The sequence below is a fragment of the Cavia porcellus genome, unplaced genomic scaffold (assembly GCF_034190915.1).
Source record: "Cavia porcellus strain 051 isolate PalLab524CR breed Dunkin Hartley unplaced genomic scaffold, mCavPor4.1 scaffold_11, whole genome shotgun sequence".
Lineage (NCBI taxonomy): Eukaryota > Metazoa > Chordata > Mammalia > Rodentia > Caviidae > Cavia > Cavia porcellus.
The window spans coordinates 67,105,889-67,120,666 of NW_026947494.1; the positions used below are offsets into that span (position 1 = coordinate 67,105,889).

General features: G+C 34.4%; 1 protein-coding gene across 6 annotated transcripts in view; it reads right to left on the reverse strand.

The window, feature by feature from the left end:
- The window catches only part of Homer1 (homer scaffold protein 1), a 167,340-nt gene that overhangs the window by 83,845 nt on the left and 68,717 nt on the right, over positions 1–14,778 (reverse strand). Inside the window, exon 6 of one of the 6 annotated variants that reach the window (XM_063258416.1) lies at positions 5,236–14,197. The exons of the other annotated variants lie outside the window; for them this stretch is intronic. Within the exon in view, the coding sequence (XP_063114486.1) occupies positions 14,143–14,197 (55 nt within the window). The 3' untranslated portion in view covers positions 5,236–14,142. Of the gene's footprint in view, positions 1–5,235; positions 14,198–14,778 lie in introns of those variants that run through there. 6 annotated transcript variants of the gene reach the window in all.

Here is a 14,778-nt window from a genome sequence, read left to right on the forward strand (position 1 = left end):
GCCAGAAGAATATAATTCCTTCATTTTTGACAGAGAGATGATTGCAAGAATGTGTGACATCTGTAGAGCCCAACAAAATGATGATGGAGCCTTTATATTATACATTAAGTATCCTTTATCTGAAACATTTAGGAAAAGAAATATTTCAGATTTTGGATCATTTCTGAGTTGGAATATTTGCATATATGTAATATTGTGGGGATATGACCCAAGTCTAAACATGAAATTCATTTGTTTCCTATACATTTGATATACATAGTCTAGAAGTAACTTCACAATATGAAAATATGCCTATGTTTTGACTGGACCTGTCACATGTGGTCAAGTGTGGAATTTCTATCTGCGGCATCATGTTGGTACCTGAAAAGTTCAATTTTTGGAGGATTTTAAACTTTTGGACTGAGGATGCTTTACCTGAATTTGCATTCTTCCCAGAAAATTATATCCTCTTAAATTAACTCAGATCTTAGATGCATTTGATAAACTATTTCCATAATAAAATGAGATGTCATATAATAAAGTCTTTCTAAGGTCAAAATACCAAAAGAGTAGTATTTTAAGGTAATGATTAATACTGTTACATTTCTTCATTATTTATCTTTTGATTTTTCAGATGCAGAGTCTCATTATGTAGCTCAGGTTGGCCTCAGATTTGGTGTGATCCTTCTGCTTCAGCCTCCCAAGTGTTGGGATTATAGAGATTACAGCTGGCTTCTTCTTTATTTCTGAAGCACATGCTCATTAACATTTTCTTGCTACAATCAATTGGTTAGAAGAATCCACATATATTATATGCTACTGTATTACAGAGGAGCAACAGAAAGATACTTTCTCTAATAAAAAAATGGCTCTTTAGCATTAGATTCCATTTTTGGTATTTACAAATAAGACTTTAAAAAAGAGTAATTTTAAGAAGCTTTATTCTCTCTCTCTCTTTTTTTTTTCCTTTGGTAGTGGGGATCAAACTCACAATCTCGTGCTTGCCGGGCAGACACTGTGCTGGAGCTATATCCCCAGCCCCAGAGCTTTATTCTAGCTATTCTTCCCCCACTTTTTTTTTTTTTTCCTATTTTCTTTTTTGTTACCAAAAATCAAACTCAGGGCCTTGCACTTACCAGGCAGACACTGCGCCACTGAGCTATATCTTGGCCTTTCGTTCATTATTATACAGAAAATTTTATCAATAATTTCATGATTACTTTCAAACAGCTCACTGTTACATAACTTTTTCATTCTTACAAGATCAAAATTTTCAAAATCTTATTCTTGTTGCACTATCCAAACATATATGCATTAAAATTAATAAAAAATATGACACTTGGACCAGCTTATTCGTATTAACAAAGAGGTATGTAAAATGCTTTGTGAGGGCTAATGAGACTATTAAAAGAAGGAGCGGTTACGGCAATAGGAAAGAAAAGTTCATTCTGCTGTTTCCATTCCTACACAGGCTCAGTACTGAACATGTTAAACCACACGAGTGAGTGGTTTCTGGTACGGGTGACGGCAGCAGTGGTAGTAGGGCTTGTGGTGAAGTACAGGCGGCTTCCATGAAACACTGACAGACGGCATGGGCTGTGGCTATAGCTCAGGGCTGAGCACTTGCCTAGCAAGTGAGGCCCTAGGTTCCATCCCAGCACAGGGAAAAAAGTTAGAGATGTTGCATTTTTTAGAAACTGAGACAGATAAAGTATGTTCTATTTTCAAATAACTTCTAAATCTCAACTCTCTTATCAGAATACTGTGCCCATTTCTTCTCTTTATTTAAATAGCACATAGAATAAGTCATAAAGTACATTCCACGCCTGTAATTCTAGCACTTGGGAGGTTGAGGCAGGAGGATCTCCATGAGTTTGAGGCTAAGCCTGCACTACGTGGCAAGATCCTGTCTCAATCTTCTTCAAATGCAATTAAGAAAAGAATCTTTAGTTGTCTACAAATATGAGCTTATACGCTTGAATCTCTAAATTTACTTTGAATTGATTCATCTTTTGATACTGAATAGGAACAAAAGCAGAAAATAGAATTTTAATAGCAATTTTAAAGCTTGGTTTTGGGAGTAATTAGTTGATAATTTATGTGTTATATCTAAGCTTAGGCTTGAAAAAATTGGTGAGTTGAGCATGTTAGAACATTTTCAATAATTTTGTTAGTAAGGTGATCTTTCTGAGATAAGATTTCAATCTGCATGAAATTCAGGCTGAATTTAACTCAGTTTGTAGCCCAGGCTGGCCTCAAACTCAGAAATCCTCTTGCCTTAGCCCCCTGAATGCTGGAATTACCAGTGTGTTTAGACAAAACTTTTCCACAATATATTATGAAAATAAAATTAAATAAAGGAGACTGCTTTCAAGAATTTTCTATGGATGAATTTTAACTTATATTAAACATCTGGCCTCTAATTAGTACATGAGAACTTTCTATTGTCATACTGGTATGAAACAAGAATTTATCAAATGCAAGAAGCCAGGCTGCCACCAGGGGCCAGGGGTCCTCTGGAGACCCCTCTTACCCTCAACCCCTGCACAGAAAAGGAGGCCACACCCTAAGGCACCACCACTGCCACCCAGGGAGCAAAAGTCAGCTTCCGACCTGTATCTCACTGGCACCTCAGAAATCGTGGATTGGAGGAACCCAGGTGCCTGGCCCCAATTCCCTGCAGGAAGCACCTCGACTCAGCAACTGGATGATTTGGAAGAACACGGGAAAATGACAAGATAAAGGGGCAAGGTGCAATCTTAGACCCTGGCCCTCTCAGAACAGGTTCAGAAGACACAGACACAAAAGAAATTAAAAGCCACACATCTGAAATGATAGCAACTGAAGTAAATGAACAATTTAGTGATTGTTTAACTTTACATGCCTATATCTGGTGGTCTGAGCAACTATTTAGAGGATAACAATATACAATATAGTAGCTACTGTTGATTTCCTACTGTCTTGGTTCTAAACTCTTATTTTGTTTTGTTTGGTTTTATTCTCTTTAAAATAAAAAAGTCACGTGCTATATAGAAAAGAATTGATCAAATCTCTAGTTATAGTAATTCTATATTTTTAATGAAAATATTACTGAAATTTCACTTGTATTTTACTTAGTTTCATTTGCATCTTGTTTTTTGAAACAAGTCTCACAAAGAAGGCCAGGATACTCTCAAATACATAATCTTCTGCCCTAGCCTCCTGAGCATTGGGATTAGTAGTGTGTGCCACTCTGACACACTCAGGTTTCAGATCCAAATTCTGAGCATCTCTGTGGTACACTGTCTGAATCCTGTCTTAAGATTTACATTTTTTTTCTTTAAATTGTATCTATTTCATTATATTTTCATTTTCCATCATTAGAATTTGATGAGCTGAGTTACCTTTTCTCCAACACTACAAATAATTTCAACTAAATAAAAGGGAAAACCAGACATTTTTACTTTAGCTTTTCTTTAATTATAATTGCATAAAAACTCTTGTTTGAAAAGAATTTAATATTTCATACATTAAAATTATTTTTCATACAAGGGTACACACTGATGAATACAACTTTATTGTTTTCCATTTAAAAATGTTGCCTAATATTCATTCATAACTACAGGAAAGCAGTTTAAATTTTAAAACACAGTCTTATAGAAACTGTCAACAAAGAGATGAGTAAGAGCTCTTATTTTTAAACTTCTAGGAATATTTAAAACTTGCCTCACAACAATCCTGTGAGGTAGGGAATTAACTGCTCTCTGATGACGGCAGATGAAACAGGCTATGAGTATCAGCTTACATATACAGAAGCGGCTACACCTGCAGTCTTAGAAATGCTGGAAAATTAAGATCCTTATTTTTCACTATCTTCATCAGGAGCCAGAGCTATTCTGATTCTAAATAATTTGTTTTTCTTGCTCAAGAGGTTGTAAGTCTTGTGATACTAGTGGAGAAAGTAGTATGGCAACTTGCCAAACAAACACCCCCCCCACAAAAAAAGAAACAAAAAAATGACATGCTGCGTCATTTTTTCTTTTCTACATGAAGATACCTGAAATGTTATCAAGACACACAGCGATTCAAGCAGCTAAGTATTTCTTAAAAATATTAATTCTTTTGATTCCTCAAAGTGAAAACTGCGATGACTTGTTCTTTTAAAAGTCGTTTATTTATTTATTTATTTGCCTTTTTGAAACAGGGTCTCGCTACACAGTTCAAGTTGGCCTTGAATTCACTTTGTATCCAGGTTGGTCTCGAATTTGCAAAGATCCTTCTGCCTCAGTCTTCCAAGTGCTGGGATTACAGGACTGCGCCACCATGCTTGGTGACTGGGTCTTTTTTAAACTACTGTTTTGTCCATGTAAGTTTCTCTTAGGCTGGGACTATTTGCATCTTTTCTTAGAATAAACTGCAGATCCTCTTCTTAAAAACGAAATTATGTTTCCACCAAGTCCCAAAACTAAAAGTGGTCACAGAATTTATCTGCCAAGGAGGACCACAATGGGGAAAAACCCAACTTGGAGAATAGAGTTTCCTTACTTTTATTTTATTTTATTTTAGGGTACCAGGGATCGAATTCATGACCTTGCACTTGCCAGGCAGGTATTTAACCCCAGCCCCAGTTTCCTTACTTTAAAAAAAAAACAAAATAAAAAACAACAACAAAAAAACCCTATTCAGTAGATATCAAGATGCAAGGGAATAAAGAATCCAGCCTTCCCATAAGAAGAAAAATTCATTTAAGCAGATTTTTTAAAGTGTTAAAGTGAAAAAGGGAAAAGAGTCTCTTTAGGTATGTAATGTCTCTTCTCTATTATTTACTGCCCAAGACAACTCTCCTTCTCCAAAATAAAAACCAAACAAAACTAGAATGAAATCAAAATAAAATGTAACAGTATGTCCAGAGCTAGTTCAGGGCTTCACAACTAGCAGATGCTGCAAGTTGTGAGAAGTAAGTCTCCCTTCCTTGTCAGGGAAGCTAGGACTGTGTGATTATAAGTAGTAATACTAGAACAGTTCCCACATTTGAAAGGATGCTGAAAAGAAAGAAATGACTAGCACACAGCAGCAGTGTTTTGGAATTATTTACATCATTTAACAAATTACTAATATTTGTTCCCTACATCTAAAGAGAAATAATCTATTTTTTGTACAGCTCAAGAAACGTGAGGGGGTCTTTTTCATAGTAACTTAGCTTGTAAGTAAAGCATACTCTAGGGCCCAAAATGAAACTAATTACCAAAAAAAAAACTGCTAAAGCACAGGTTCAAATATTTTTTCACAGATACCATTTATTAACAGGCAGTTCCATTAATGTGTAACAGATACCAGTGCAGCTATTAATGAAATCAACCTTCATAACCATGATTAAGATTTCATACTAAGTGTTGAGAATGTTTAATGTTCAAAATAAACAAAAACCAAACTTTTTTGGTGCCCTCAGTAAATGAAATTAAAAACAACTGGATTAATTTATTAGTGACTAAGGCCTTTTAAATGCCCTATGACATGATTAGAGCATCCTTATTATTTCTTGAAGGTTATTATGCAAGTATATTGAATATTCTTTTTAACTACAGGCATTCGGAAACACAACCCATTCTGACAAAGTTGGTAGAATACTATTGACACAAAACAGGTACTGATCACATAATTGATCATTTAAAACAATCATCACCTGGCATTCTCATAGTGCAATAAGAAAAAAAAAAGATGAGTCTTCCTAGGCTGATAGTTGCAGCAGAAATCAGTTATCTGAAATGGATGACTTTTAGTATACTTTTTTTGTTGTTGCTTAATGAGAACATGCCATAGTCATTGGACACTGTCTCAAAACATAAAATAAAAAAGAACTTGGATATATAGCTCAGTATGAAGTCCCTGGGTTCAATTCCCAATACTACAAAAACAAAAACAAAACTCTCAAAAACTCTAGTTTTAAAAAATGTTTCTTTCTTTCTTTCAGTTCTTTTTTTTTTTTGTTTTGTTTTCTGGTACCAGGATTAAACTCATAACCTCGTGTTTGCTATGCAGGTGCTTATGCCACTGAGCCAAACCCCGGAATAATGCCTCTTTCAAATTTCAGGCAGAAAACACATTCTACCCTGTTCTCCATTAGAGAAACTTCACATATTTACACAGACAAAAAGTTAAGAAGCCGGGCTTCTTACACAGAAGAACTTCTTCAACTTTTACACAGAAAAGTTCTTTTAAAACGTAGGAACAGGTATATAGCTCAGTGGCATAGTGCCTGCCTGGAAAGCACATGGTCCTGAACTTTGATTCCTGGTACAAAAAAAAAAAAGACATTTTAATAAATGTCTTTTTATTAAAAGACATTTTAAATATTAAAACACATTTAATTAAAAAACATTTTAATTAAATGTCTTTCTCTCAGTCCAGTTCCCCTTTTCTCAATAAATAATCAATTACCTTTTCAGAATTAAACACTGGCAAGCATACTGCTAAATATGCCAATGCATAATAAAATTGTAAAGCCCCAGCATGTGTTTCAGGGAAAGATGTGAGGGAAGAAATCAGTAACCAATAACCATAAACTCAATGCTAAAAAAATATGAATACAAAAAACTTGTTTATTTAGATAAAAAGGATCTATGAAAAGTACATAACTAACATACTTAACAGTCAGAGTCTGAATATCTTCCCTATAAGACTAGAAATAAGACAGAGATGTCTACTTTTTCCATTTTTGTAATGGAGGTTCTAGCCATAAAAATTAGTCAATAAAAAGTAAAAGACATCTGGACTGAAAATGAAAGAAGTAAAAATATATCTATTTCCAGATAACTTAATTTTGTATATAGAAAATTCTAGGGAATTCATTTAAAAATTATTAAAACTAATAAGTAAGTGAGTTTGTAAGATGCAAGATCACTACAAAAAATCAATTATATTTCTAAATACTAATGGTGAACAAATAATAATGAAATTAAGAAAACAATTCTACTTATAAAAGTATCAAAAATAAGATGCAAATAAAAAGAAAACAAACAAATTGTACTCTGAAAACTAACATGGTTGAAAGCAGTTAAAAAACACTAAATATGGCAAGCGCAAGGTCCTGAGTTTGATTTCTGGTACCAAAAAAAAAAAAGAGAAAGAAACACTAAATAAATGGGAAAATATTCCATGTTCACAATTCAGAAGAGTTTTTATGTGTTCCAACCAGATCTACACTCTTGTCACTTCTACTACATAATGAGTTCAAAGTCAGCCCGAACTACAAAGTGAGACTGTGTCTCAAAAAACAAACAAAACCACAACAACAAAGTAAAACCCAGTAAATGCAATACAAATAACTAACTGGATCTTCCTAGAATTATGATTTTAAACTGGTTATTCTTCAAATTGGTAAACAGTAAAACCTTGGATTGCAAGTAACTTGCTGTGCTAGTGTTTCACATTGTTAATAAATTTTAATTTGATAAACAAGAATTCTTGCAATATGAGTAGAACCTGATGCCAAATGTCACATGATCACAATTGAGACAGTGGCTCCTCCAACCTCTTGCTGTGGCATTGTGGGTGATCCTCTCCCAATAGTAAAAGGTTATAGAAGAGATCTCATCTGCAGAGAAGGAGAGGAATCCTTCACTGCAAATCAGATTAGGAAAATGTGTAAAAATGTGAGAAAATGAAAAATTTTGCAGAAAAGCTCTACTTGAACAAGGCTGTGGCAGTGTGAATGATGAATCTGTTTGACGATGCAATGTTACTTCCCCACAATGTACTCAAAAGGAGGCAAATGAGTTTCACTGGATAGGTTCCTTGTTAAAGATGCACAAAAAGAAAAGGATTCCACTGAGCTGGTAGGTATCAGTGATTCTGTTAGTTACAGTGAAAATCATCCTACACAGTAACTCTCCTCTCTTTTGTCTCCCACATCAGCCATGAAGGTTTTCAAAGGTAACTACAACTTAATTTGTTTTTCTGAATATTTTGTACTTTATTGTATTATTTTACAGTATTTTAATCATTTTATATGCATATTTTGGGACTGTGGAATAAATAATCTGAGTTTTCATTATTTCTTATGAGAAAATTCACTTTGATATACAAGTGCTTTGGATTACAAGCATGTTTCCAGAATAAATTATGCTCCCAAACCAAGGTTTTACTGATAGTATTTCCCACTATTTGATATTCTGGGGGGAGGTAGTACTGAGAATTAAACTTATGACCTTTTGCTTGCTAGGCAGGTTCTTACACTGCTGAGCTGTATTCCCAGCCCAATGCGATATATTTCAATGCTAATTTTCAAATTGGGCCAACCAATATTATATCATATTATGTAATATGTATTTATTATATGTATAATAAATAAATACATTTATTTGCTTAAAAATGTATTAATGAATACAGATCTAAAGTGGCTACAAACTATATGAGATACCAGGAAAAGTAAATAATAATACTTAGTACAGAAGCTGAAAATCTAGTATAGGAGTTTAACAAGGAATAGCAAATGTGAACAATGATAAAAATCAGGATGATAAGTATCTGAAGTGATACAGAACACAGTTTCTTTGAGTTTAGTAGAGAAAGAGCTGCTTCAACCAGCATAGTCTAATGATCAGTATTTCTGCAGAATGCTCTAATTTAGCCATTAGCAAATGTTACTGAACAACATTCTTCTCTGGATTTTCTCCTACACTTCCAAAATGAAGTGACTGATTACATAATAACCAAAGTACTCTCTATTTCTGAAGTTCAAACACTTCCTTTTAGACTTCAACTCAGGGCAGGGTCATAAAAATTAATGATTTGATCAACACTGGCTATATGACCAACCTAAACTATGGATAGAAAATGGTAAACTGATACAAATAAAAGCATGATGGACAGTTATTGCAGTTGCACAGTCATATCTATGTCTTTTACATACTCTGTAAGTAAGGTAGTAATTGAAGAATGACTACTTGCAATACACTTCAATGAACTGTCAGCTTATTTCTGTATGAAATATGAGTTCAGTATATTGTCCCCCAAAAGAAATACCTAACCCCAATCTTCATTTAAACATTTCTCTGTAAGATCTAGAATGGAAAACAGAAAGGTCAAGTCATCTACTCTTCATCTCCCGGTCTCATTTTTCAAAAACTTTAGTATATTTAGATGAACTCTGCATAAGTGCACTTTACTCCAGACCTAACTATCATACATTTGACACATTTGCAGCTTGCCTAGTCTCAGGTTATGTTCACACCTTGATCTTAGCCCTTACTACTAGGCCAAGAGGAAAGACGGACAAGCCCAGTTCAAAGGAAAAGCATTTTTCCCTATATAGGGCTGAACCCTTTGTATCACATGCTCCCCTTCTAATGGAATCCCCACTGTGGTCTGTTATGAACGAAAAGAGAAAAAAGGAATTTTTAAAATCCCTCTACTAGAAGAGATTATAATCAATCTACATTCAATCTCATTGCTGGCAATTGACCACTAATTCCAGTTAGGCAATTTAAAAATGGAAGCTGGGGGCTAGAGATTTACCTCAGCAGCATAAGCACCTGCTTGGCAAGTGCAAGACTGTGTGTTCAATACCCCGTACCGAAAAAAAAAAAAAAAAGGAGGCTGGCAGGTACTTGGAGACAGATGAACATTCTTCTCATGAATAATAATGACAGTAGACTAATTCCCACTAGAAATGCTTAATATTTTCTTAAGTGAAAAATGAGTATGTATTTTTCTTTTTGTAAAAAACGTATAGCACCTGATAATGACTGAAAAAATGCTTTAGCAAAACTTAACATTTCCCTTATAATCTTTAAAAGATTTTAGAAGGAAATAAAGGCATGTACTAAATACTTATGTATAAGATGTAAAGACATATGTACAAATATATATGTATACGACATATATGTTAATTATATGACCACAGCATTTCTTATAAAATGTCACCTACTTACAATTATGTTTAAAAAAATTCCAAAATCTCTAAATTGTCTCCAAGACTCAAAAACTGTCTTTGCCTTCAATTACTTTTGAAAAGTTAACTTAATTTTGAGGTCTGAAGTTAGAGCAATAATATTTAAGCCAATTGGGACTATAATGCTTAAGAAAAATTCCACAGCTTAGTTTTTCTCCTGCAATTATACTAACAATAAATATCCTGTGAAATCAATTCCTAGTTTTATACACAAAGTTTTATCCAAACAAAAGTTATCTACAGAAATTATTTTCACTTTACTTCGTAAGTACAATCTTCTAAGTTTTATTTTGTATCCACGAAAGAGGGAGACAAAATACGACAATGTAGAGTGTAGTACTTCTTTAGCGCTTGTAAGAGCTATTCATTTTTCCCCTGTCATCTTCAAATAGGTACAAACTTAATTCAAGGTAAATACTTTTTAGGTATTTTAATTTAGTTTAAAAATTACAAATATTTTATATATTTTAAGTTTTAAGTTAAAATTTCCAGTGAAAATTAATTTTTGAATTGTACCAAAATTCCTGATCATGGACTTTTCTTTTCTTTTACCAGGGATCAAATCCACTTGCACTTGCCAGGCAGGCACAGTGCCACTGAGCTATATCCCCAGTCCCTGATCACAGTTTTTTTTTTTTTAAAGTATATAGTGGCTTTCTAAAACTTTGATAATGAAATTTTGATAATACAAATTGAGTGAATAAAAAAAACCTTATAACCTTTTATGAAATTGTAATTACGCTCATTTAAAGTAATATCAATTTACTAATAAAAAGATTTGTACATACTTCCTTAAAAGACTACCTGTTGAAAACACAAACACAGGACTTCCGGGAGAACATGGCAGACAAATAACAGCAGCCACACGGAGGCTCTCTGAGATTACCATCTTAGAATCCAGGAGCAGGGCCGTGTGAGGAGTCCCACATGAGGGGAGATGGTACCCTGCCGACCCAAGGAACAAAGTAAGCTGAGAGAAACCAACTGGAAATGCAATACTGATGCTATAACAGGAACAGATAAAATCTCAGTGCGGAAGCTGGATCCTGCGCCATAGGAAGCTGCGATTTGAATGTCCTGCTGCCAATACTGCATCCCAATCTGCACGGCAGGGAGAGAGGCGCACCAAAGCTCTGAGAGTGGGAATCGGCCCAAACAGCGTTGAGAGCGGGATTGGCTCGACCTGCAGTGAGTGAAATGGGGACCCTTTCATAGACTAGGAGGCTCCAACAGAGGACATTCTGGGAACGGGCAGACTAGCCGGAACACAGCCCTGCAGTGACTTTAGTTGCATGTTCCCCTCTCAAGTGGGAGTGGTGGAGAGCGCTTGGCCTGGTGAAGCCGTGGACTAAGATCCTGTAGGCTAGCCCAAACCAGGTCCCTGCGCCTGGCGGTGCACTCTAGCAGTGAAGCCTTCACTAGGTTGATCTGGAGGGATGGGCCCAGCAGAGGCTGCCCAGGTCTGTGTCTCCCTAGTACACTGCAGTGGGCGGGAACACTTAGCCAGCAGATTCAAACAAACTGCCACAGACAAAGAGAAAAAAAAACAAAAACAAACTGAGCCTCCTACATACACTTGTATGGAAGGAACAAAAGTATGGGGAAAGGGAGCAACAAGAAAGGCTCTTCAGTCCCCAATCCTGAGAACACTGATCCAGGAAAGGTAAAAGCAAAAGAGAATGAAGACAGAAAACATGCAATATCAGACACGGCACCTATACATATAAAACGATATCTCCGGAGCCCCATAGACGAGTTCAAAAATGAAGTATTTAATGAAATAAAGCAAGAAATAAGTAGAATAATTAGAGAAATGCTAAGCACCACCCAAGAAAAAACAGATGGTGGAATGGAAGAACAGAAAAAAAGGGGAGAATTGTTTGATGGAGAAAATAAAGAAAACATAGAATACATGAAGCAGGTTCACAGAGATTACCAGGAAACTAAAAACTCTATTGAAAGCTGGCATAACAGCTTGAAAGAAACTAAGGATAGATTATCAGAACTGGAGGACAGATTTGTAAGGTGGGAGCATGAAATGAAAAATTTCTTAAAAATAACAAGACAAACAGCAATAATACAAAGACTAGAAGATGACAAGAGGATCTATAACTTAAGAATTAAGAACATAAAAGAAGAAGTAGGGACTCAAACAAATGAACTACAAAAGTTATTCACAGAAATAATCCAGGAGAATTTCCCTAATTTAGCAAAAGATAAAGATACTCAGATGTATGAGGCATACAGGACCCCAGCCACCTACAACACAAACAGAGCTACACCCAGGCATAGAATAATCAAAATTCCAGAAATCCAATATAAGAACAGAATATTAAAAGCCATCAGAGACAAGAAACAGATCACTTACAAGGGAACACCCATCAGAATTACAGTAGACTTCTTGGCACAAACCATCAAATCATGAAGAGCATGGGGGTAAATAATTCAAGCTTTGAAAGATAATAACCTCCAGCCAAGATTGATATATCCTGCACAACTGTCCCCAGAAATTGATGGAAAAACAAGGTGCTTCCAGGATAAAGAGGAACTAGGGGAATTTGCAACCAGCAATTCAACTCTACAGAGATTATTGCAGGATATTCTAAAAATGAAAAATACCAAGATTCCAGAAACAGTGGCCGAGCAGCCACAATGAATGGAGCAGAAAGTGAAATGAAGAGGACAAACTGACAACTAGTGACAGAAAAAAAGCTCAACAGAAATGAGGCAGAGAAGGTTGGATGGTATGAACAGCCATTTTGGAGAAAACAAGACATCATAATAGCTAGTGCTGATTTAATATCCTCTTGTTTTGGAGTCCCATCAAGCTTTTGTTCTTCTGTCTCCATCGGTTTTAACGTGTTGTATCTTATTGGATTTTATTATAAGTGATAATATAAACAAAAACTTTTATAGACAAGGAGATTATACAGAAACCATTGTTGATTTTCTGTTAGTTGATTCTAAATACCCTGTAATACTGTCACTCTCTTGAATGGTTTTACATTGTCTTGATATGTTTGATGCTACAGTATACGAAGTTATACTCAAAGATTTCAAGGAAAGATACAATACGGTAACTACTTTTATGTTGGGATTATCTTGTGGTGAAACACTATTTTGTTTAAATAGTTATGTTTTGATCTGCGCTGTTTTGTTGTTATGCCCTCTTTTATCTCAATCTCCATTTTATTATTTACTTTTTTATTTTTATCCTTTTAACTAAGGGAAAAATAAATAAAAAATAGCAGAATAATTATTGTAACCCACTTTGATTTTCTATTAACTTGATTTGAAATTCTGTATTGCTCTCACCATCTTGTTTTGACTGATTTTCCTCTATTCTGTTATGCTAGACAGTACTAAGTTTGAAAGTCTAGGCAGAACTATGAAGACAATAAGATCCATTGTGATGCCCATTCTGGTTGATTATTATCTTCTTTTGAAGTCCTCTAATGTCTCCAATGTTTTGGTTTTATTTGTCTTATTCTTTATTGTTTTGTTTAATTTTATTATAACTGATGATATAGGCAATTCTTTTTAAGATAATGAGGCATTATGGTAACCATTGTTGATGACCTTGTATTTTGTTTTTACATTATGTATTATGTCCATCCTTTTGATTTGACTGACTCTGTCCTGGTATGTCACATTTGGTTTTACTTTCTTCAAAAAAAAAGTAATAAGAACTGTGGGAGTAATAAAACCCAAAATGTGTAATTGTCATTGTACAAAAGAAAGGAAAAGAAAGTTCTCTAAAAGATATAATGCATATATATTTAAGTGTATAAGATAGATAACCATATTACTGAATTTTGTTGGATTATTGAACAAAACTGTTTGCAGTCTCACTGTTTGAAAGTCCCCTCTATATGCTTTAATTTTGTAACTTCAACAATTTCTAAGATGACAATATGCAATTAACTAGTGATTTCCTTCTGTTTATTTTTTCTGAAATTCTGTATAACTTGTACCCTTTTTCTTTTTTTTTTTGTTTTTTCTCCTTAAATAAAATTAAAAAAAAAAAAAAAGAAAACACAAACACATGAAATGGCAGAAATATCTCCTGTAAAAGATAAAGTATCTTTAAAATCTATAAAAGCTAGCAGCATCATGAGAATACATAATCTAAACATTAGAAAAATTGAAATATATTCAGTGTTTAAAAGAGCCTATTTTCCATTACAGTAATCAAATTGCTATCAAAATTTATCAGTACAGGGGCTGGGGATTTAGCTCAGCAGCATAAGCACCTGCCTTGCAAGCAGGCAGTCCTGGGTTCGAGCCCTGGTAACGATAAAAAAAAAAAAAATTATCAGTACAAAAATAACTTTGCAACCTGCTAGTTTACATATATCTGTTCGAAAAATGTGACAGCAGTTATTTATCACTATCATTCTGAATATTTGAGAATCACAATACTGTAATGAACAACATGAAAACTTTTAGTTTTCCATATTACATTACATCAACCCTGGACTATGTAGGTTTAAATATTTTGAAAAATCTATTGCTTATTATTTGCAAAAAATAAGTTCGTCCTGGAATTTCACACAGCTGACACTCTAAAGCAAACAACTGTTCCTTGGAAGAGAGGAAAACCTTGCACTCTTCTATTAGTATTTACTTCACGTCTAGTCTAAGACTATCAGCTCAAAGGCTGCCTTAAGACATCTGTGGGTCAGTGTGTATCTATTCAGTCCTAAAAGAGTACTATCATTTAGGTTAGAAATAATTATTAAAGAAAGAAATAGAAATTTTCTATATAACATTTCTCCAAATAAATTAGTAACATTTAATTCTCATGATCTCCCTATTTCACACATTCCTAAACATTTAAAGCATTTAAAGAAGTAACTAAGGTGCCT